The 21,619-nt window shown below is 35.7% G+C and overlaps 1 protein-coding gene across 1 annotated transcript in view; it reads left to right on the top strand.

Moving 5' to 3' along the window:
* Nucleotides 1-21,619, top strand: part of CSTF3 (cleavage stimulation factor subunit 3) — a 50,238-nt gene that overhangs the window by 4,230 nt on the left and 24,389 nt on the right. The window contains exons 2-3 of the mRNA XM_061356613.1: nucleotides 5,558-5,659; nucleotides 5,789-5,884. Of these exons, the coding sequence (XP_061212597.1) occupies nucleotides 5,558-5,659; nucleotides 5,789-5,884 (198 nt within the window). The remainder of the gene's footprint in view (nucleotides 1-5,557; nucleotides 5,660-5,788; nucleotides 5,885-21,619) is intronic.

Here is a 21,619-nt window from a genome sequence, read left to right as displayed (position 1 = left end):
TTTATTCTTGTAGGATTGTGTGGGTTTAACATCTCAGGAGGAGCCATCTGAAAGAAACTCCTCCCAAGATGGTTTCTCAGATTATATTGTTTTATGTATGATATATAGTAAAACTGGTTTTACTGTCACTGCTTAAACTTACAGTAGGAACAGGCTGTAAGCAGATTGAAAACATGGATTGGTGGAGGAAGACTTGTGAGTTGGTAATCCAGTGGGTTTTTTTCCAATATTTACACAACTTTAAGTAATTTCTATGTTTTGGCTGCATTTCCAGAGTCAGTAAGTTCCATGTATACCAAGAAGTTGTTAAAGTAGAAAATGCCTGTCTAGATGCTAGTGTTTGGGAAATAGTCTCATGGGGAAAGAATAGTAATTATTACTAATCTAAAACTTCGTTCAGCTTGATAAAACAGCCCAAATTATGTCAGGGCAGGCCAGTACTTACAAAAGTATCCTTTAAAAATTATTTAAAATGAATATGCTGGGTTATGTGTGTTAATAGTGACAACAAAAATTTTTCCAAGATTGTGTTCACAGTTGAATTGAGTTGCTGGTAAAGTAGGAGGCGGCAAGGCATTAAAAACTGATTGAAGAAAGTGTGAGGGTTGATAGGGTGTAACTATAGTGAAGGAATGTTTTGCTGAAGGAGGGGTTTTAAAACTTGCTTTTTATACAGCTATAACTAAACTTTAAAGAAAAAAACCTTAGGTGAGACACACTTGTAAATTAACCTCACTAGACCACTAACAATGCTTGTTAAACTGCATGTTAATATATTTGAAATTGTATTCATTAGACCTGTTACAGTCCAGGCTATGCTAAACTGCAACAGTCAGGCAATACCTCCAAACAGTAGCTTCAGTCTTAATGGCCATAAATCTCCTTTTGGATGTTGAACTGACTTAACTGAACTATCCATTAAAATTCCTGTCTTTTTTGTGTACAATGGCTTATATGTCTTGTTTGTAGAAGTTCTCATTTCCTAACTACTGGTAGTTTTTAAACCATTTTAAACTGGACACTGCACAGGTGGAGCAGCTGCTTAATACTTCTCATTTTCACTGTAGAAGATTCCTTTGGAAACAGGAGGCTGCTTTAAGCAATTGGATGCATTAGGTGATGCAGGTAGTTGAAAAAGGTGCTTGACTAGGTATTTTCTTACAGTTTGGAATCACAAGGGCTCATTTTCAGAGGTATGGGGAAACTGTTAACTGTTCATTTTAGGAGTAAAGTATAAACCAAGAATTTTTCCTTGAAGCTCACTGATAAATACTTCTACTGCATACTAAAAGTCAACTTCGTTTCTTCTGTTCTTGTTCCCTCAGACGTTCTTATGAATTCAAATTTGGATTTTGTGCAGTTGAGGTATTTTGTAGAAAGAAGCTCCTAGACTGCTTGTTGGGTAATTTGGATTTAGGTCTTTTCAGATTTTGGAAACTATAGTCATAAAGATGATTTTACACTTTTAGTATCCATGAAACTAAAATTCCATTGCTCTTTATCTGTGTATAAATGATAAAAGGGAAGCTGTGAATAAGACTAGATTGTAATAACAGAGATACTTGTGGACATGGAACCTTAAGTGCTAAAATGCCATGACCGTCAGAGGGTTGTTTGTGGGATAGGAGCCCAATTATGTGTGAGATACACTGAACACAGTTACCAAAAGCAGACGGGAAAGAAGTATTTTTCCAGTTTCTATGCAACAGTTCTTTGCAGCATTTTTTTTTTTTTTTAGGCAGTAAAGAAATGCTAAAAGACAGTATCTGTCTGATTATGTGCCGCTGTATGATAGTTTAAGCTGAGCGAAGTTGGGACTGCTGAAGTCCTGTATGGTTTTGCATCTTTTATTCTGCATCACATCTGATCCTGAAATCAGGGACTTGAACGATTATAAAACTAATCATTTTTCTAATAGTATTATTTTCCTGTTAATTTAACTCCACAAACTGACTTGTTATAGGATGAGATTAACTTAAGTGCCTCTTAACCAGAGGAAGGGAGTAAAAATGCTCATCTAGGGAAAAGATCATGGCAGTGAACACCCAAGAATTAAGTACTCACACTTTTGGGTATTGGCTGTTGTGCGTGCATTATAATGACAAATACATAATCAAAAGCTGCATACTCCTTGAAGTGTGAAATTTTCAAAACTGGGATCAAATATCTTTCTGGCTGTAAATGAGCTATGTTAAAAGTCAAGGTTCTTGCTCCCTTTCATTGTATGCTTGTGGTAGATGTGAGTCTGCACAGTTTTGGTGTATAACTGAATGCATTTTTACTCAAATGCCCTAGTTCTGGCAGAGCAGTTCAGGCTGGAAATCCTAGTATATTAGGAATAATTACGATTGAAGGTAAGGAGGCCTTATTTTTGCTGTAGTAGAACCAGGACACTGATTTGCCTCTTGGAAATCTGTATGGCTTTTATTTGTCTTGGAGAACAATAGAGGAAGGAGAGGGAGTGCTCACTGCCCGCAAGAAGTTGAGTGTGACATAAGGTACAAGTAGTTTCAAGTAGTCTAGTTTAAAACCCCAATGATATCTGTAGAATTCCAAGAGTTTATGTTTCATCTAACTGCATGGAGGATTTTATCTGCTGCCACAAAGTGAATATCTGCTTATTTAGGAAGGCATTTAACCTTTTGGGTTTTTTGTTTGTTTTTCTAATAAAAGAATGAACATTTTATTAGGCTTTATAGGTTAGGAATCCTGTATCGAACATTACATAGGAATGTTATGAGTGTGCATCTTACCAGCATCTGTTTTTTTACCAGTTTAATTTGTTTCAGCCTTCTCTGAGTTTATTGCCCAGTATCTGCATAGGTGAAATTAAACTCCTGGAAGTCTTAACTGTTTCACTAAAGCTGAGTTATTTTGTTTCACATAGAGAGGTTTAAGATAATAAAGCTGAGCTAATGCAGAAATAGGCGAAGTGTGCTTCAGTGGCCCATTCTACTTTTTCCCATTAGAAAGCTGCTACTTGCAGTGCAGGACCCTGTGCTGCAAATGCTTCAGTTGTTTTTGTAGTGTGGGTTTGTTGTGGTTTTGTTTGTGGGTTATTTTGCTATTTTTTAATTGTAGTTGACATTCATAGTACTCCTGATAAGCATTTCTATCTAATTGAATGCCGAATAATATATGTTTGAATATTTGAGACAAGCAGGTTTCACTGAGATGGTATATAATGGGGAGCAGTGCTTACCACTGATGTGGGTGAATTAGAATTAGACCTTTGTTGAATAAACTTTTCAACTTTGGATCATCTGTAGAGATAGATAACTTACATAAATAGAGTTTAAACTTTGGAAATTTCACCTTCAGTGCTGTCTTCTGGAAGATGAAATATGCATGCCATTTTTGAATAAATAACACTAGTTCATTTCATACTGTGTTTTGCATCTTAAGCCTGTATCAGCTGAACTATAACGTGATATTAGCCAGAATTTTGATGGACTTAAGGAGGTAAAAGTATATGGAAATTAATAAGTTTATTATTTTTTTAGCTGACAACATTGAGCTATGATTTTTAAATTTGATTTTTTAAAATCCAGTTAATTTAGTTTTGTAATTTAGCTTGTTGTGGGGCTTGCTGCAGGCCTTCCAAGCTACACTGGTGTGCAATGAGCAGTTACAAATTTGCACTGACTCAAAAAAAAAAATTGTCTTTAAACTCCTATAAAGCCCATCTTCCTTATTTCTCTTTTTTTTCCTTTTATCTTTCATACATGTCTGCTATTATGTGTCAGTTTAGCAGTTCTGCAATGTTTTTGATAATTTTTCTGTTTTATAAGTAAATCTAATTTACTTAGTCTTAAAATCTTAAGGGTTATGTCTTGAATTATATCCTGTTCGTAGGACTGACACAAAAACTAGTAGTGCTGAAAAAATAGGGTAGCTTTTTTAAATTATCAAGTTGAATTTCAGTGTATAACATAAGTAGCTGTTGTACAGCTGTGCATTTGCAGAGTTTGACAAAAGCAAAGGAGCAGGTCACTCAGGAAAATAAAGATGATGTTCTTAAGTAACTCAAGCTTACTTTTTACTTAGATTTACTAGCCTCAGCTTTTCTTTTTTTAGTCACTGTTTTATACTCCACTGGCAGCTTATCTTTATATAATGCCACTGTAAATGGTCTTTAGTAACATCTATTATTAATACCTTGTGTTTGTATTCTTGGAATGTCTTTTGTTCAAGAATGATGTGCAATAGTGGTGCTTGTAAATTTTACTAGAAGTCAGAGCCCTGTAGTTCTAGTTACCTTCTGTTTCCCTTTGTTTATGATGGCACCTTTGATATGAGTATCAGTTCTCTCTGCCTTGTTGACTGTCTTTTTCATTTTTAGAGCTGTGTATTAACCTAGATCCAATATTAACCATTACCTTGAAATGATCTTTTAGCAATTGACAGGGGTGTTTTAGGATTTTCTGTGTAGTAAATAAATCACACTGTGTTATACAGTACAGAATCATATATTCTAACAGTAATTATAAAGCTAACTTGTAAAATATCACAAGAATGGTCTTGTAGTAATAATTTACAGGTTGTTATTATTGTTACATCTCAAGAAATCAAGAATTTACTTGATCATGTGATTTGGGACTCCTGACATCTGCTGAAAATGAGTCAAGTTTGGGAAGTTAGTAAATAAGCGGTTTGGAGTACAGGTCAGAACTATTTTGTGCTTCATAAAAAAACAGTATAATTTAGACTTGTAACAAGCATGTATTTTAAGTCTTATCTGTACGTAATCATCAGATTGTGATCTTCGGATTTTTTCTAGATTTAACATTGTTTGCACAAAGTAGATGAAAAGAATTACAAAGTGAGATATTTTCACAAGCCTTTAAAATAATACTTATATCTATACTACTATAGTATAACTGTGTTAACAAGTTAACACTCAATTTGGTAAAACTTTTAGTATCAAAAAAAGCTTTTAGAACTCTGATATGAGTGAATTAAAAAAAAAAAATGGTTTAGTGCCAAAGCTACCGAAGGACAGCTGTACACTAATGGACAAATGAGAAAGGTAACAGAGAAGTTGTGCTTGGATGGCATACACATTGCTGCTAGAACTGTCATCTCATAGTTTTCTTGTTAAATCTGTAACTTGTGATACAAAATCCTGTCCTGCATATACAGAATTACTTGTGCAGAAACCTGGGTTTTTTTGGCTAAGGTCTGCAATAGACAAGTTGTTCTGAATTTACTTTTTGCATCTTAAAAGTTTCAGATCAGCAAAAACTGTTTTTAACATTTTCAGTGCAGTAAATTCTCTGGCAAACTCAGATGTGCTTGAGTGTTTTAGAAACATTTAGTCAGTTTAGTTTAGCTTTTTGCCGGATCACCAAATACTTAGAACTTGTGGTAAGAGTGCATTACCTTACTGGGACGACTTGTTTTCCAGATAAAGTGGCAATTAGTAAATCCAGCATAAAAAATGAGACCTGAAATGTTATGTTGTCAGAATGTTGTCATTAGCTTGACTTTGTAGCTGGGACAGAACTTTCTGAGCGCTACTTGTGATCTCTTATGTCTTGTTTTTAATTTTTTCCAGACTGCTGAATATGTCCCAGAAAAAGTGAAGAAAGCTGAAAAGAAACTAGAAGAAAATCCATATGACCTTGACGCTTGGAGCATTCTCATTCGAGAGGCACAGGTTTAGTGACATAGGATTACATTTCCTTATCTATGGTCCACTCACACTATTTGGTTCTGGAGTAATATCAGCATATTCATTTACGTAAATCATAATATTGTAAATGCTGTTTTGATTTTTAATTTTTAGAACCAAGCTATAGACAAAGCACGGAAGACCTATGAACGCCTTGTTGCCCAGTTCCCCAGTTCTGGCAGATTCTGGAAACTGTACATTGAAGCAGAGGTTAATATTTTTATATTATTTCTTATATAACATTTAATAGGAGTTTTAAGTTTACACTTCTATAAGCATAAGTAAGATAGGCACATAATACCTAGGGAAAAGGGGATTTTAAATATGCCTTGCCTTTATTTTGTAAAATAGGTACAAAGGAGTGATTAAAATGAATTCTTAAGTACTGGGTCTTTTATGAGTTGATGATTGTTGCATTATGGAATTGCAACAACATTAAAACCGTTTCAATGGTATTGGAGTGCTTTAGCCTTTTATTTACTTGTCGTGTCAATTTATTGCCTCCTGTGTCATTTATTTAGAGGACTTTTTTTTTATCTATACATGCAAACTTACTTGAATGACTTTCTGTGAATGGATCCTTTTTTTTTTTCTTAGGGAATTGAATGTTTCTGTGAACAGTGGTTTCAGGGAGGGTGTGGGATGGAAACTGGTTTCTGGAATGAAAATGCTGGGAAAATGCATTGGCACAACTCCTTAGCTTCTAAAAATCCCAAGAAAATTGTGATTGTTTACATAATCATATAAAACTTCCACAAGTGCATTGATTATTTAAACAGTCTTTAATGATATGCCATGAAATGCACTGGATGATCTGAGTTTGGGGTTGTTTGGGGTTTGTTTTTTTTTTTTCTTGTAATTGATGGTAATACACATGCTTTTTGTGGGCATCTTCTAGCTGCACATTTTTAAGTGACATCTCCTACATTCTAAACTACAGGGTGGGGACATGTGTTCTGTAGATGAGAAATGAGATAGCTAAATTGTTTTCTGTTTTATGTGCAAATGCTAAACAGCAATCTGAATACCAAAACTGCAGTGTGGAGTTACATCTTATTTTACATTATATATCCAAATGTGTTCCGCTAGTAAATTTTTGAGATTATTAAATAAAATTGGGATCATAGGAATCTAGCAGACATTCTTATATGGTAATTTATAGTGAGATGTTATAAAGCAACCTAAATTTAATGTTACCTAATTAAATATAGAATTTTCACTATGTTGTTTCCAATAGTTTTAGTAGTAGTTGTGATGTTGGTGATTGGACATATTTGGGAGATAGTAAGTGAACTAACACATGAAGGTGTATCTTTCCTTTTGGGACCCTGCAGCTGACTCCACTAGCCTTTTGTACCCTGCAATGTTTCCTACAGCACCTAGTCTTCAGAATCTAGTCAAGTTTGATAATTACATGAAGTTGTCTGGTTTCTGTGTGTACTGGAAAGCTTTCTGTTTCCCATGCCTCAAATTTAAGAGTTGAGTAAGACCACCTCAGAAAGCCTGTACTATATTGTAGACCTTTCGGCAGAAAGTACTATTACTTGTTTACAGCTGCTTGTCTGAGGCTTCTTGTCTTGAACCACGTTCAGAGATGAATTATCAGACATTACCTCCCTTAATCAATACCTCTTAACTAATTTATAGTCTAATAGTATTTAGAAACATTAACAGTGATAAAACTTAAAACAGTCTAGGATATAATTTTTTAAAGTGGTTCTTCAAGAAACAAAGGTGAGCTTCTACCCAGCAGGTATGGTAACAGGTAACACAAGGTAAATTTGAGAAGGAAATAATTGGCATTAAGGTCATTAATTCATGTGTGTCTGTGTGTGCCTGCCTATAACTACACTTCAAATATAAGAGAAATGGCATATATGGTTCTGTTATTCAGAAAAATGGAAAATGTGAGCTGTAGAGTTCTGGTAGAGGTTCCACTCAAAAATGGTTGTATTTGAAAGTGTGAGGTTACTTCTAGAAATTTATCTTTTATATTAACAGGCAATTTGTTTAAATCCCAGTTATAATTTTTCAAGTTTTCTTTCCTGGTTCCAGTAACTTTTCTCAAAACTCACATATCGACCGATTTAACTAAAAAAGCAACATGCTTATCTCTGCCTTTCTTTTAGGGTATGCAACCATTTATACCTATAAGCTGAAATAATGTCCTATTTCAAAATTCTTCCCTAAAATAATATGTATTCTATTTCAAAATTCTTCTCTAAAATAATATATATTCACACAATTGGGCACTGTTGTCACTGTTGTTTTGAGTTTCATATCATGTACAGTCCTGTCTGAGAGTAAGTTCAGAAGTAAATGTTTTCTCAAATATTCTTTTAACAGTGTGGTTGAGTGTAAATTAAGACCTCAATTATTTTTTGAAGGCTACCTGAGGTAGAGGAATTGTTCTGAGGCTTCTTTTACTGCAGCCTTAACACATACAAGAAATACAGGGAAGATATTTTCCAAAAGCTTTTTGCCTTGGAAATCTTGGTAGTGTTATCCTGCTAGAAAGTTTCTCTTTGATATTTCAGAAGTATAAATCTTCCCACCCTTGAGTTGGGAAAGTATACCTGTAGTAAATATTTGTTGATTGTTTTTTGTTCACTTTCACTGCCTCAGCATTTAAATCTGCAAATTGCTAAATCTTCAGTCATCTGTAAGCTGTGTTTTTCCTGATGTCAAAGCAAGCATATCACTTTCCTCTTTAACATGACAACGTTTCCTCTTTGCATCACAGAAAGACAAAAAGGGAGAGGGAAGTGGGGGTTGTTTGTGGCAGGTTGTCTTTCACTAGAGAAATTTGTTATACAGATGACAAATCTGAGCTGAGTATCATCACATAGTGCTGGTCTATGAGTGGAAGATGAGCTAGGGTGAGGATTATGATCATAGAATCAGGGTCTTACAGAAAAGGAATTAGCCCTTTATCAGCCTTATTCTTCACAAGATGGTTAGAATTCTTGAATTTCCCTTTGCCTCACTTGAGGAATGCGTTCTTTTTAATCACTTCCAGTCTTCAAGGATAAATCATTGCATATAATCTATATGCACAAAAACTGCTGGATATGCCAGTTCATTTTGTAATGTAAAGCTCTTTAAGTGCAGGCCTTGCTGCTGTGATTACATCTTGGGTTTATGACAGTGTTCAGCCACTGACTGTTCTCCTTTTTGTGTGTGACTGTTGCCTAGTGGAATATAGTATAAAGCAGTGCTTAGCACTTAGTGTGTCATCTAATTTACTGCTGTTGATACAGAGATGGGGCTGAAGTAACTGAATACTTCATGTTTCTATTTTATGTGCCAAGCACTGATTTATACATTCTGGTCTCTGTATTGTGACTGGTTTAGTAGTTAATAGAACAGAGATTAACTGGGAAGAGAGCATGCTTTGACAGTTTGTTAATGGAAACTCTACTATTAAAGTTTGAATGATCAAAAAATTTTGGTTCTCACGTGGGTTCTTATTTATTATGACATTCAAAGAAGCCATTGCAGGACATAAAAATAATAGAATTGAATGAAACACCTTCTAGCTACCATGGTTTTGAGTCATAGCCTATGAATGTTTAAGACTTGAGAACAAAGTTTCATTTAGTGATTTTGACAGAGTAATCTATTTTTTAATACATATTTTAGCAAGTAAAATAGTTGAATTGCTATTCTACATCCACTCAAATGTAGCAAGTGGTACAGTAATACCACTCTTCTTACTCAGGGTCTTGTTTTCGCTAGTTGCTTAAAGCACATTTTTCTCTTGATACCTTTCCCATAAAAGTCTACTTCCAGAAAACCTGAATCAATTCACATGGCAGTCCCTCTTTCACAGTTTTGAAAAGGAGCCTGTAAGTCTCAGTCCCACGTGTACTGTAATGTTAAATTCATTATCACATAATCTGGATTCTAGCCTGCTCTGCTGATTTGCTGTGTCTTCTTGGGTAAGTTATTTAACCTGTTTTGCATTATTAAAACAGATACTACCTACCTCACAGGGTTGTTGTGAGGCTCACTTTAGCGATTAAAGTGCTTTTGGCATCTGATGAAAAGGTGCCACAGAAATGTAAAAATAAATTCTGATGCAACACCCTATGATCCCATAGGCCCAGCTGTCTTATTTCCTTTGTCTCTTCAACTGTTTGAACTGTCTTTTAGGTACAGAAAGACTTGCTAATGCTTTTCATGCACATAAAAACTTATTTTACCAGTGTTGTGAATACTTTAGTAGTTCTGAAGCAAGTATTTGAAGTTGTCACCTCTTTCTCTGCTAGTTTCCTTTGAGAAATCACCAGGTTGAAAATCCTCTTTAAGCACATTAATTAAACTCTGTAATTATCCTGAGTGTTTCAGACCAGTTCACACCACACCTTTTTACTTTTTTTGTTGTTGAGTATATTACTTTATAGCCTGGTCACTTTGCATTGTTGTTAGTAGGGGTTGAAAGGTTGCCGTAATTGAAAATCATTAGCACAAGACAGCTGTGAAAACCTAAGTCTAGAAACAATAAATACAAATCTAGTAACATGCGTGTAAAGTGTTTAGCTGTTAATATGTCTTAATATTTGTCTTGCAAATTCTGCAAGTAAGACTTATGTGTTATTGCTTGTTCTAATGAAATGAAACTAGATACACTTGTTCGATACATTTGTTCACTTCTGTTTGATATGAACACTTGATTTTAGATGTCTTGATAACAAACCAGATGCTGTATGAGCAATCAAATAGTGGGACCAAAGCTTAGGGTTGACTGTTTTGCATTTCATCATATGCAATACATCAGTATCTTTAATTCATGTAATTCACACTGGTGTGGATACTAGTCAGAATGTATCATTTAACATGTATATGAAAAATGTAAATAAAACCGTTTAGAAAAATGATTGTTTTTGTTTAAAATGTTTGTGTTTCTTCAAAGCATTTTCTTCCCCTGTTTTACTTTAATCCAATTCTGAGTTCAGAAAGAAATGGTTATATGAACCACCAGAATTCTGTTTGGGGGAAAAATGGGAACTGACTTCTGTCAGGATGAAGTTGGAGTGATCGGAAGTCAAAGTAGAGTAGACTTCTTGGCTGGTATTCTGTTTAGTAGTACTTTCAATTGAGGATATTGTATATATCTCTGGCTAATCTGTGTTAGTTTCTTAATAGAAGGCATGACCATTGTAATCCATGCCCACCCCCCTAGTCACATGAATCACATAGAGTAAATTTCAGCTTCTGAAAAATGGCTGTACAGGTGATCTTTATGAACATCCATACTGCACATTCTTGACTACCTCAGTCTGAGATTTTTAATCTTTTTTACAGCTGTATTATTTATGATCTTTGCTTACACGTGTGTGGACCTGTTCCATTCCTGTTAATAAATGTCGTTCTGTCTGTGTGATTATTGTAGACTTGCACTAGAAAGTGAATGCAACTTCTTTCCTGTCTTTTCTGCTCAATATGTAAATACAGGCATGCACATCTTGCATAGTGGCCATGGTTCTACAAGTTGTTTAATATCAGAAAGCTATCCACATAACTGACACAGTTTCAGAAGATGTGTGGTACAACACTAGTGGGTTTCTTTGTGATTCTGGTTTTTGTATTTGTTCATTAAAAATATCATGGGAAAGTGTTAGGCATTCTAATTTTTTAAGTGGAAGTGATGCCTCATGAAGAGATTACTCTGAATCCTTTCTATAGTGTGTTGCTGTTTTTTCACATGAATAAACGCAAACTACTTCCTGTTCTGTTGTATTCTTTCCATGTGGGGTGACAGAAACATCCCTATTTGAAGTGCTAGTTATACAGAACCTGTTCACCACGCTTTTGAAGTCTTGCTTTCAAATGTAACAAGGACAGTGGAAACCTTCGTGATTGTGTGCTTTCTTCTGTTGAAGTCATTTGCTGATCCTTCTGTTGATGCTTTGAGGGGAGAATGTGTGTGTTAGGTCAGGCACAAACTTTAGTTTCTTTCTCATGTCTGAACCTGAAAGAATCACAAGTAAAATACAGGGCTTTCTTGTGTACCCTGTATTGACTACAGATTGGTTATCTTCACCTGCATGGGTTAGGGAACTCCAATGGTAATTTCTCGTTCATTTCTACATCTCTTCCAGCTTGTCAGCTGGTTGAGTTACCTGATGCTCTTTATACAGATTTTGAGAAGCCTGATGGCTGAGAGAACACCTTCTGTTAAGCCTTATCTGCTAGTGCTACTACATGAAACAATGCTTGACTTTATTCGCTGCAGAATCTCTCTGCAGACTATGAAAAGGCTTTGGAGTCACTGCCGTGAATGAAGTACAGTGACTTCTCTTAGCTAGAAACTCTGAAGGCAAGCCATTCATTGTGGCATTCCTGTGCCTGTTAGTACAAACGATCTTCACTTAAGAGTGTGCATTGTTTTTATCCCTTGTTAGGGTATGCTTTTTCTCACGGATGGCTTAAATGTTTCAGGCAGTCTACATCAAGTACCAGTTTTGGACTTCTGCAGTGAAGTGGTGTATGCCTAATACTGTATGCTTGGACATTTTTTCTTTCTTACATGAAATAATACAAAAGTTAGAAGAAATTAACATGCATTGGTGCATAGTTGTATAGTTGTACAGGCACCATTTGCATTTTTTCATGGCACATTATATATATGCAGTTAACTACACAAAAATATGTTACAGTGATTTGAACTTGTATTGGGGTTTAACTAATTTGGTATGACCAGTATTCATAGCATGGGAGCATTTCCAGAGTTCATTTGAGCTGTGGCATCAGAAATTTAATTTTTAAGGATAGGAATTATGAGTAGAAGGATGGTGTTTTAAAGTTTATTTTGTGGGCAGTTTTCAGTACTATAGAGTGGAGTCTCACTGCATCTTGAAACAAACTCTTTAGTATACCTCATTTCTGACCTGAAGTATAAATATTTCATCTGGGTCTGTTCCCTGAGAAGCAGATTGTACTAAGCCATGTGACAGGCTCCCTATACTAATCTTCATTTTCACAGGTTTCAGTGAGCACACATTGCTGAACTGTTAGTAGATCCTGTAACTTGTTCTGTAGACTGATAAAGGCTTTCAGAACTTTAAACTCTTGGGCTTTCTCCAAAAGGAAGAGAGCTAGAATTGGTGGTATGCTGAGGAAGCTTGGCAGTTTTACTCCTACTTTCATACTTGCTCTGTGTTTCAGCAAAACAGTTATGGAACTTAGGCATATATCTAAATTGTATAGGCTTTATCAATTAAAAATGTTGCTCTGGATCAACTAATTTGAACAAATCAGTAGTACGGTGAAGGGTCAGCTGTCTTACCTCATTTGATTCCTGTAAAATGACTGTATGAAACTTAAGACTTTCTAGTGAAGGCAGCTTGCCCTTTCCAGTTCCCCATGGTTTGTATTAGTGCATGAAAAAGAACTAACCACTATGTAACTGGGAGGAGGAATGGCTGTACACTCTTTGAAGTGTTAACCCATGACTACAGCAGAACAAACTCACTTAGAGACAGCCTGATACTTCTTATCACTTAATGTGAAAATTCATATCAAATACATTTAAAAAAAATACTTTACAAGTCATGTGTTTGGACTAGAAAGATAACTTGCAGAATGTTGCCTAGTTGTTTGATTTAGTATTTTCTATGTCCAGGCTGCAGCAAAGTCATCAACTTGCTTCAGTTGTCATCTCTTCTGGAAGTATAGATTTTCAAATACCACTTTTAATGTTAAAACTAAAAATGAATTTTCTACTCAGATTAAAATGGGTTAGATTTACAAATATGAGGCAGCAAATGTGTAGTTACGTGTTGTCCTACTGATGAAACAGACTGTAATATGAGAGGCAACCTTGTTCTCAGTGAACTACATAAAATGTTCATAATGTGATCAAACAGGAAAAGGGCAACTTGGCTGCAGCTGGGTCTTTGTTTTGTTTTCCTTAGGAAAGGGGAATATTCCCTTCCAGAGAACTGTTTTCTGCATGTTTCTCCTGCTTGGAGAAATAAAATGTGTAACACTGGCTGTAGTTGGTGGCATTTTCTAATGTAGGTATGGGTGCTGGTAAAACTTCCAGTTAAATTCTCTCTTAATTTAGGAACTCTTAAAGTATATTTTCAAAACAATTTCAAACTGAAGTTTAAACAATGAAGTGACTTGTCCTGTTTCAGTGCCGATACCATTCATCTCAAATCTGCTTTCAGACTATATGGAGGGGGACAAATATTGTACTTCTGTCAAATTCTGCATTCCTGCAGCTTTCATTAGGGCCATGGTTGTGGTTCCCGGTAGGTACAGACATGTGTTTGTTAACCAAGTGATGGATAAGAAGTTAAATAAATAAAGGTGTACTTAACTATTTCCAGAGTTGGAAAGGGAGGTAGGGGAACAATCATGTACCATTTTAAATTTACTGAGAGAATTGTGATTATTGTAGTTTTTATGGCTAAATGAAAACGTGCTCTAGGTTCCATGCCTGTGGATTGCTGAGGAATCTGTGTATGTGTATACATGTTTGATGTGTATGTACATGTTTATGTAATAAGGTTACACAACATAATGTTCTTTTAAAATCATACTAAATAGAAATCAGTGTATGAGCAACAGAACAGTGCAAATCTGCAGATAATTTACTTAGATTACTGAAGTTTATAGGTACTTTAGAAATAGTTTGTGCATAATCTTAAAGTGGAATATATTTAGAATAACAAGGAATGGAGATTTTTTTTTTACTATATGAAACTTCAGTTTGAGTGTAAAAACATGACAGTGTAGTATGTAAAGGAGTGGGAAAGAGCGAGCTAGGTTTCCTGCTTTGCTTTTGTTGCCTGGAACCCAGTATTGGCTTACCTTTTTTTCCATTCCTCCCCTGTCCATCAAAAGATGATTTTTGTATGTCTTCATGGGCACAATTAGAAAGGTATTTGCTCTAAGAATTGTGGATTACCAGATATTGTTGTGGGCCTTATCTTTTCAATGTGCCCTTTACTGTTCGTCTTTCAGATGATGAGGATCTACCAGTTCTTATCAAGAAGCTGTGTTTGGACAGATCAGATTCGTTCTTTGAATTTAAGTGTCTACTTACAATTCTGATGGAACAGAAGGGAGGGGGAGGGGGGATTCCCTAGTAATCATTATAACTGTTTTCCACTTTTCTGTAATTTCCCTGATTTTTGTTTAAAAAAAAAAATAATCCCAAACTAATCCCATGACAAGCCTATATACATCTGAATTATTGTAGAGGGAATCCTGTGCTCTTAACATCTCTTAATTATGCTTATGAAGCTGCATAGCTGCTGGTGAGATTGTAATGGCACTGCATTTGTAAAGCACACAAAAACATTTAGTAGCCTCTGAGATGCAGTATGGAAAAGTTCTGAATGAGTTTCATTTAAACTTTCCCTGAAACTTGGTTTAGTTAATCTCTGTTGTTTGCTCTTTTGTATTTGAGAAAATTGTACTTACATCATACCATGCTGGGGCTTGAGGTCTAAGAAGCCCTCTCATTGATATTACTATTGTGAAGAATAGAATGGTGGTGATGTAATATATGTAGGTTTTCATCTTCTTAGAGTGTTATGCACTTTTACTAACATGCAATTAATATAAGTTGAAGATGAGTTACAGTGGATAAGTTTACAGAAAATTGCTTTTGTAACACATCTTGCTGGTGGAAATTCAGCTTGCAGCTTTCCATCCCTAGGCCATGCCAGTTGAGCCTTCTCCCCAGATTTTCCACACACATTGCAGTAATTAATGGTTTTAATACAAGCAGTGTGCTTTCAAAGTCTTCCTGCCTAACCTAATAGTGCTGACAAGTTCATACATGAAGAAACATATCCTTCACATTGAATTAGAATGACCAGCCTTACAGAGAGGCTTGGTCTAGCAGTTTTAACTTCACTGGGGGAATTCCATCATTCTAATACTGTGACTGTGCCTTTGGGAATTGTAAATTCTGTCTAATTGTAAAATTCTGCTAGAAACACTCCATGGTATGGTGAGTGATAATGATATAAAAAATAACTGAAAGAAAATACACATTATTTATAATGCTGTAAAGTTTCAAGTGGGCTGGTTTTAAATAGACTGGGATAAATGTTTAAAAGTACAAGTGTGTGGCCCTGACAGCCTTGCTAGCTGCGTAAGGTTTTCTTTGTAAAAATGCACTCTAAAATAGTCCCTACTGCATGAATTTTTAGATCCAAGTTACCTGAAAAAATGTTGTGAGTGCAAGCTGAAATGCTTAATATAAAGCAGCGTCTCAGTCCCTATTCCACTCCCTAACAAAGGCATTGCTGCCCTGGTAAGTATATGTTATTTACCCATTACTGCTCACTAGCTAGCATTCCTCAGGGAAATACTATATTTATGTCAACTCAAATTCTGCTCTGGAGTACTTGAGCAGGATGGGCATTATAAATTTCTCCTACAGAAGTTGTAACTAAATATAAGATTGATACTTTATATCCCTGTTCTGCTTTTCTTTGTATCTTAAAGATGGGAATTTAAAAGGGAAGTAAGGATGAAGTTTAAAAATAGCTGTCAGACTCTAATTCAGCAGAAATATTTTTCTGGCACTAAGCAGATGGAGGTAAGTTTTTCTTCGTAATGCCAGAAAGAAAAAAAAGACTGTTAGATGAGAAATTTAACCTATTTACAAACATAAAAGGCACAGAGTTAGACACTACATGTTTTCATTTTACTGGTGTTCCAAAAATTCAGGTTTGCTCCCAGATAATTTAATTTACTAGTGAGAGAAACAGGTTTATCTCACTAAGTTTGATAATTCTTGTTGATTTTTGATCTGAATCAGTGAAGACACTGCACTGATAGGATGTTGTTACTAACCTGCATGACAGTGGTCTGAAATTTCTGCAAAAACTTCATGGTCAAACGTTTTTAATTGTCCTTAAAGTGTACTTTTGGGCCTCCATCACACATAAATCTTGACCTATAGTTAGTAACGCTAACTAGTTGAACTCAGTAGTATTATCTGTGCTTTGCCTTTCTCCTGGCCTGTCAGTTAATGAAAACTGTCTAAACTACGATAGCTTTCACACACGTGAGCTGAGTTTTCTGCTAAGAGCTATATTGGAGGTCAGTTCTCTGCTCAAGCGTTGGCTGATGCAGTAAATCACAGAGGTTTTGTAGTGATGCTTCACCGTGTTCCTAATTCTTCAGACTGGATTTTTGTAAGCATGCTGCATCACTATGGTGATACAGGACCAAAACCAAGTCAAGCACTGTCATCTTCTAGCACCAAGCTAAAGTATGAATGAGGGGACATTCACACCTTTTCTTGAGAACCTTGTCTGCCTTGCTCTGAGCTGCATCTTCACCATTTAGGTAGTTTAAATTATGTTTTGGTAACCATTCTCTCTTTTATACTCAACCAAATATTTTCTGCCAGTGATAGAGATTACCAGTTAAACTGCTATGTTAGTTAACATGTTGCTTCTACAGATGATGGTAGTTTGATATTGTGTGCTTGGTGTCCTTACATCAGATCACTCTTGGCATCCTACTTTAAAGCCACACAGTAGAACACAAAAGAACTTAGTATTTCTGGTGCATTTATGTGCAAATTAGATGCAAGAAATCTCCCGAGAACCTACATACTGTTTTTTTTAATGCAGTGCTCGAAACCGGCAGGCATTTTGCATCATGCTTTAAATCAAATGCTATCTGAAAGTATTCTGTTGATTTCTGTCCAGCCTTTGGCTATGTAACAATGATTCTGTTGTAGCTAATGTGAAGTCCTCACAGTCTGAATAGAATAATTATCTGCTGTCTGCCTACTAAAGAGGATCTTTTGTTACAGAAGGTTTTATAACACTACTCTGGGTTTCTGAATCATCAATTACAGCAGACGAGCCAGAAAATGCTTGGTTTGAGCGGTAGGGGGAACAAATATCAAACCGACTGGATGTTTTTTTGCTGTGAGAAGTGACAAACACGAGTATCAAAACAGTGACAGAAATGAATATCGAACAGGGCTTTGCTGAAAAGAAACTAGTTGTTCTGAGTGCTCTCTAGCAAGGGGGCAGAACTACGAGCTCTAGTTGCTCTGTATAGGTAGACGTAAAAGCAACAGTTCTATTTCTGGTCAATAGGCAGGGTTTTCTTTCTAGCTCATGGGTCAAGGCTAACCTTTCTTTGGCAAGTCTAGGGATTTACCTGTGCCTGTGTTGTTTCATCACTCCAAAATCAGAGTCTCAAGAATAAATACTTGACCTTTAACTTCTGATATTTCTTCTCTGTATATTGAGATGGGGGGAGGTGGGAAGAAACTGGGATGTCAGTTGTACTGCATCTTTTTTTTCTGTCAGGCTACATGGGCCGTGAATTTCTGTACTGTTTTTATAATGGGCTTTTGCATTTCATCTTTCTCGTGAGATGTGAAGTAAATTTTAAATGTCCCTGCCTAGCTGCATGTGAAATGAATTTTAGCATATGACATTTTTGAAATCTGGAGTCAGAGCAGCTCTTCCCTTCTAATCCAACACCAGTTAATTTGAAATAGGAGCAACGTATTGAATGGTCTTTGTCTTTCATCTTATAAAACGTACAGCTGATTTAAATGGGTTTCAATCTTATTATGTGGAGTGTATAAAAATAAAAGCCAAAACTCACAAACCAAACTCATATAAAAGCTATTTTTAGTTGGAGCTGTAAAATCAAAGACGTCAGTGTAGAAATAACACCTCTCCGCTTCAGCAGAAACAACATCTATGTAGCTTTCATTTTTAAAACATGGGAATGTATAATCTGTATTTTTATTTTCCAACTTCAGTGCATTTCTATGTAGACAATTATTCAAGCATACAGTAGCTTAGTACCTAAGCTTAGTAGCTTTGTTACCTAAGCACCAGTATCAACTTACATTGATTTAGAAGTAACTGTACATATATTTTTATCTTTATCCTGTTTTATGAATACTGGGATTATTCCCTTAGATGGAAGGCCAGGAGGCTTAGCTTTAACCTTTGGAGGCATCAAGCTGAAGTTTAAAGGGGAAGGAGAAGAGGAAGCGATTTAAAAAACTGTACTTTTACAGTGTTTTAAGTGGGCAAAGCAGTATAGCACTTAAATATTCCAGAAACCTGGGGGGAGGCTAAATGTATTAAGCTGTCTGATTAGCTGGAATAGTAATTACACTCTAATTCCGAAGGATTCTGGAAACTTGGATCCCAGAATAGTTGTGCCGTCTAGCCACTTACATGTTTTTGGATTAGGTCTTTAACCGAGATGTGCATTGTTTGTGTGGTTCCAGTTCAGGTTATTTCTGCCCAGTCCAGATTTGGTAACTAGATACTGAGAAGACCCTGCATGTAAAACTCGTATGCTGAAGGAAATCAAAGAATGCTACTTCTGCAATTAATTTCATTTCCTTCTCAGACAGAAATTTAGAAATTCAATTCTGTTATAAGCTTTTAAAATAGCCTTTCTTTTTTTGTTATAGATGAGACTTTTCAAAAAACATGAATAAGAATATTCATTTTCAGAAAGGAAACGGTAGAGGAGTTCCTTTATTTTTGACAGACATATGATGGATTTTATTAAGACAGTTGCGCATATTAGAAAAATGCACACATTTCCTGAACTTCAGCTGGAATATCTCATTGCTGTAGAATAAAAACAGCTCAGTCATTAGGTTAATCTTATATTTCTGATGCAGATTATTTTCCCAGTTTAGTAAATGACGTAATAAATGTATCTTCATGATTTTATAGGAAATCCATGGCAAAGCCAGGACCCAGGTCTCTTCCTTATGAGATTATTTTTGTAGAATTGCTGTTAAAATGCACTTGGTTTGGGTTTAGTAAGGTTTCTTTTGTAATGCAGTTTTCATCCTGTTCATTCTGTCAAGTGCAAATTGATGCTATGATGCAGTTGCAGAGAATGACTTGTGCCTGAGTATTATTCCCCACTATTAACTTTTAGATCTCTGCTGCTTGTTTTCCTGTGATGAGACAGCTGTATGCTGTGGTCACACATCAGAGGCCCGTGGCACCTTTGGAGTCTTAGAACCAGTGTAATAGGTTTGAGAACCATTCTTTGAGCCATTTTGCAACAAATTAGTGGAAAATTGCATTTCACGTTCCCGCTGTGGAGACAAAATACTAAGAACAATTTGTTCCTCTGCTGACAGGGCAAGCTAAGTCCTATGCTAATATTGGAACAGTAAGAAGATTATGCTGTATGATACACTTACATTTCCTAGTACCATATTTTACTCTTTGAGCAGCTCATGTTCCTTTTCCTTAGGAGAGTTGCTTGTTTGGCGGTCTTTATTTTGGGGAGAACCCTTATTAGACTGGTTCTACACTAGAAAATGGGAGGGATTAATGTGAAGTCTCTCACTGAATTTGGCCATATGTCTGGTCCTAAAATGTCTTCATTTGGACTACTAGCCCTTTTTGCTAAGTCAGCGTGGAGATTGTTTAAGGGATCTTCACTGTTTTCTAGGTGTGTTACTACTTTTTTAAAAACAGGTGTTAAGGATCCCCTTAAAAAGTAAGATCTCTGAAATTCTGGCTTCTTCAGATGTATTATTAACATATAATCTTCCTAAATGAATGGAGAATTCTTCAAACCTTTCATACAAAAATTGCTATTATTTGATAGCTCATTCTACAAAAATAGATATTCTGAAATATTCAGTGTGAAACAATTATGGTTATCAAACTACTTTTTGGTACTTTTATGCAAGCATATTTGAAAAAGAATATATCAGAACTACTCAGATGAGTGTACTGAGAAATCATCAAGCTATAAACTTAATAGAGAACTTAATGTCCCCTAAAATGTCCCATTTTCCTCAGCTTTATCATCAAATTACATAGTACATCACCACTTTCTTACAAATTTTGCTTTCTAACTTTCTCTGAAGTATTTTGAGGGTTCTAAAATCAAAGAGAGGAATTATTTTTTTAATGAGCTGTGTTACTATAATGATTTCTGACAGAAATGAAAGGCAACTGCAATTTTAAAGGAAGGGTCTTAAAATCTCTTTCAGCGGTTTGATCCCTGCTTCATTCTTAAGGTCTTAGTATTGTAAGGGGTTTTTATCTTGGGTTATGGTGTTAGTGCTTCGCTAGTGGTGATGGCAGACTGCAGGGTATCTACACTTCTCAGTTTGGCAGCCATGTGTAAGATAGTGATGGCTAGTATCTTGCTAAATTAGCTGAGAAAGAGCATTAGAGGAGCACATATGTCCAGTTCCATTTTCTCTGCTGAGGGACTCTGGTTATGATGCACAATTGAGGTGGACAATTGGTGTAATTTATTTTGAGTTTACAAATTAGGGATTTCTAGGCTAATAGGATGGGGCAAGTTCTTTGCTTTTAGGCTTCCTTCTTAAATTAACTTTTTAACTGTAAAGATCTGGCCAAGAGATAAGACAGCAAGTCTTCAATTTACCTCACTGCTTTTTTGTCATATTTAATGAATTATCTTGGACTCCATGGGTGCTGTACGTGCTTGTGGATCCTCTAATTTTTTCCTCTGGGAGTTAAACCAATATAAATTTAATTCTAGGTGAAAAAAACCACCACTGCTTCTTTCTGAATTGGCATACATCCTAATAGCTGAAAAGCATATCAGTAAAACTGATAATGTTAACCATATGAAAACACATTTTAAAACTTTTCCACTGCTTCCGTAAAATACAAAAGATGTTGAAAAACAGGAATGGAAAGAAGAGGTGAACTAAAGTACGTAAGAAGGACCAAAATGCCTAGGTCAGGAAATAAGCAAGGTAGTTTGCAGGAGTGTGAATGTGGGGTGTTGTTTTCTGCTGTGGCTTAAAGTGAGTGTGAAATTGAGGAAATTATAAGCCCCAGGGCATGTTGAAAATTGACTTTTTATTAAAGTGAGATTTGTGACAAATTGGGAAACTAGGTATGAGGTTAGAAAGGAGTGGAAAATAGAAGGGTGCTTCTATTAAGTGTAAATTGCTTCATGCAG

This window comes from Neopsephotus bourkii, unplaced genomic scaffold (assembly GCF_033783945.1).
Source record: "Neopsephotus bourkii isolate Nb327-2 ecotype Australia unplaced genomic scaffold, CSIRO-AGI_Nbou_v1 NB_860, whole genome shotgun sequence".
Taxonomy (NCBI): Eukaryota; Metazoa; Chordata; class Aves; order Psittaciformes; family Psittacidae; genus Neopsephotus; species Neopsephotus bourkii.
This window is presented reverse-complemented; position numbering and strand designations above follow the sequence as displayed.